General features: G+C 42.2%; 1 protein-coding gene across 1 annotated transcript; it reads right to left on the bottom strand.

Moving 5' to 3' along the window:
- Positions 1–376: 376 nt before the first annotated feature.
- On the bottom strand, positions 377–1,336 carry LOC133367398 (olfactory receptor 11G2-like). The gene has a single exon (XM_061591500.1). The coding sequence runs from the start codon at positions 1,334–1,336 to the stop codon at positions 377–379; it is 960 nt and encodes a 319-aa protein (XP_061447484.1).
- Between the last annotated feature and the right edge of the window lie 986 nt (positions 1,337–2,322).

Here is a 2,322-nt window from a genome sequence, read left to right as displayed (position 1 = left end):
CCCCATAAACCTATAGAAAGATGGAGCTTTGGAAGAATATAGAGCTATATGGCACAGACCATATGCCAGTGAGCAGAGAGAGGGAAGCACTTGAAATCACCCTGTTTCACTTCATTAATTGGCCCCTGCACAAAGACTCTGCACACCCCTAGGTCCAGGCCTTGCATTCTGGTACTCAAAGACAGAAGCAAATTCCTTGTCATGCTCTATGGCTGACACGCCACCAACAATTTCCTTACTGATTTGGAGCATCTTCACTGGACGTTACAAAACAAAAATTGAAAGAGTTGGAACTCTTATTTAGCTGAGTGTTTTATGACCTCAGTTGAGTAGTTGAGAGTTCTGAGGTTTTTCTTTTTCTTGACTCGTCTGCTTATTATACTGTCACTTTTCTACTCAGAAATATTTTATTTCTGTTTAGTAACCTGCCCAGGGCCTCTTTCACTTGATCATTTCTCAGACAGTAGATCAGGGGGTTAAGAAAGGGTGTAAGGCCTGCATAGAAGTATGTGACTGCCTTGGTGGCCTCTGAGCGACTTTCTCCCCCTGGAATAAAGAACTCCACTGCCACACTGCCATAAAAAAGTGTCACCACCATTATGTGGAAAGAGATGGTAGAGAAGGCCTTCCTACGACTGGCTTCATTTGAAGATTTTATCAGGTTGAGAATGACAAAGCCATATGACAGCAAAACAAAGAACACATTGATTGAATTCAGAGCATACAGAAATATTTGTAAGACAAAGGGAGTATTTCCAAGTGGAGGGCAGGCCAGGGACAGAATTGGCCCAGGATCACACAAAAAGTGGTCAATAATGTTAGGACCACAAAAGGACATCTTGGAGATCAAAATCACTGGGATAGGAAACCACAGGAAGCCAACAACCCAACATGTCCCTACCAAGGCATAGCAGGAATGTTGGGTCATAAGTTGTGGGTAGCGCAGAGGGTGGCAGATGGCCAAGTACCGATCCAAGGCCATGGCTGAAAGGAAGAAGCATTCTGTGGAGCCCAGAGAGAACCAGAAGTAGAACTGGAGGAAACAGGCCTGGAAGGAAATGATTCCATAAGGGGAAACCAGGTCAGAGAGCATACGAGGCACAGTGGTAGTCACGTAGCACATCTCCATCCAGGAGAAATTGCTCAGCAGGATGTACATGGGAAGCTGGGCCAAGTGGTTATCTAGGAACACCACTGTGATGATGGTGATGTTCTCAGCCAAAGTGAGCATGTAGAGAATGGAGAAAAAGCCAAGGAGCAAGAATCGTGTCTGCTGTTGAACGTCAAATCCCAGCAAAATGAATTCGTGGATGGTGCTTCCATTGGCCATCTCCATCTGGAATCACATGAGAGAATCACTATCATATACCACAAGGACTGAGATATAAATTAAATGACACACTACAGTTCTGTCTATGCTATCTGTTTTAATGGAAGTCAAAGGCTAAGGAGACATGCCTTTTAGTCTGGGTACTCCTTCCACCCCATGTCTTGGATCACAAGTGATCATTTACAAAAGCAATTATGCTCCTTTTTAACTATTTATTATAATAATATTAAAAGGGCCACACCAACAAGCACACTTAAAATAAACACACAAAATTGCTTTGGGGCAATTTAGCTCTGAATATATCCAGGAGCCTTCCCTTCGTAAGTAAAAATGAGGTAGTTCAGATACTTGTGAAGGACACAAATTGGTCAGGCTGCAATTTGGATGGATACAAAGTGAGAGAAACATAGAAAGCTGAACTTTAGGGATTTGAAAGCCTCTTTAAGTGCTTTTTACTCCCTGGAGATCAGATGTGGGAGCAGTGGACTTTGGTTATGCTTCGACCTTCGTTCAACCTGTATATTTGTATATGAAAGCTAATATTGCAGAATACCATGACACCTCCCGTGACCTCATCCAAAGGAAAATAAACATGGAATATCTTACCTTTTGTAGAATTAGCATGAAGAAACTTTTTTTAAAAAATTACATAATATACAATCAATGGAAGCAAATGGGAATATAAGAAGAGTCCTGCACAAGGTCAATTACTGCACCATCCTGAGGCCCATTAGGGCCTGTACAAAGCCTCCTGCTCCTCTGTTGTTTCTGTATATTTCTGTACCTTAGCTTTTGCAAAAAAGACAAGGCTGTCCAAAATGGTGCCTGCAAAGACCTGAAGAACTCTGGTTTGCTTTTTGATAAAGCACAGGAGTGGAAGATTTTTTTTTTAAGTTAAAAGCTTCCTCTATTTTTTCTAAACATCCTGCATTGCTCTGCATAACACAACAACGGAGTGCTTCTGAGCTCCACGGGCAACATTCTCGACAACA

This window comes from Rhineura floridana, chromosome 11 (assembly GCF_030035675.1).
Source record: "Rhineura floridana isolate rRhiFlo1 chromosome 11, rRhiFlo1.hap2, whole genome shotgun sequence".
Taxonomy (NCBI): Eukaryota; Metazoa; Chordata; class Lepidosauria; order Squamata; family Rhineuridae; genus Rhineura; species Rhineura floridana.
The sequence above is the reverse complement of the archived record's forward strand: the minus strand, read 5'-3'. Positions and strand labels throughout refer to the sequence as shown.

Coding starts and splice junctions, on each gene's coding strand:
- LOC133367398 (XM_061591500.1), bottom strand. CDS start 1,336: ATGGAGATGGCCAATGGAAGCACCATCCACGAATTCATTTTGCTGGGA.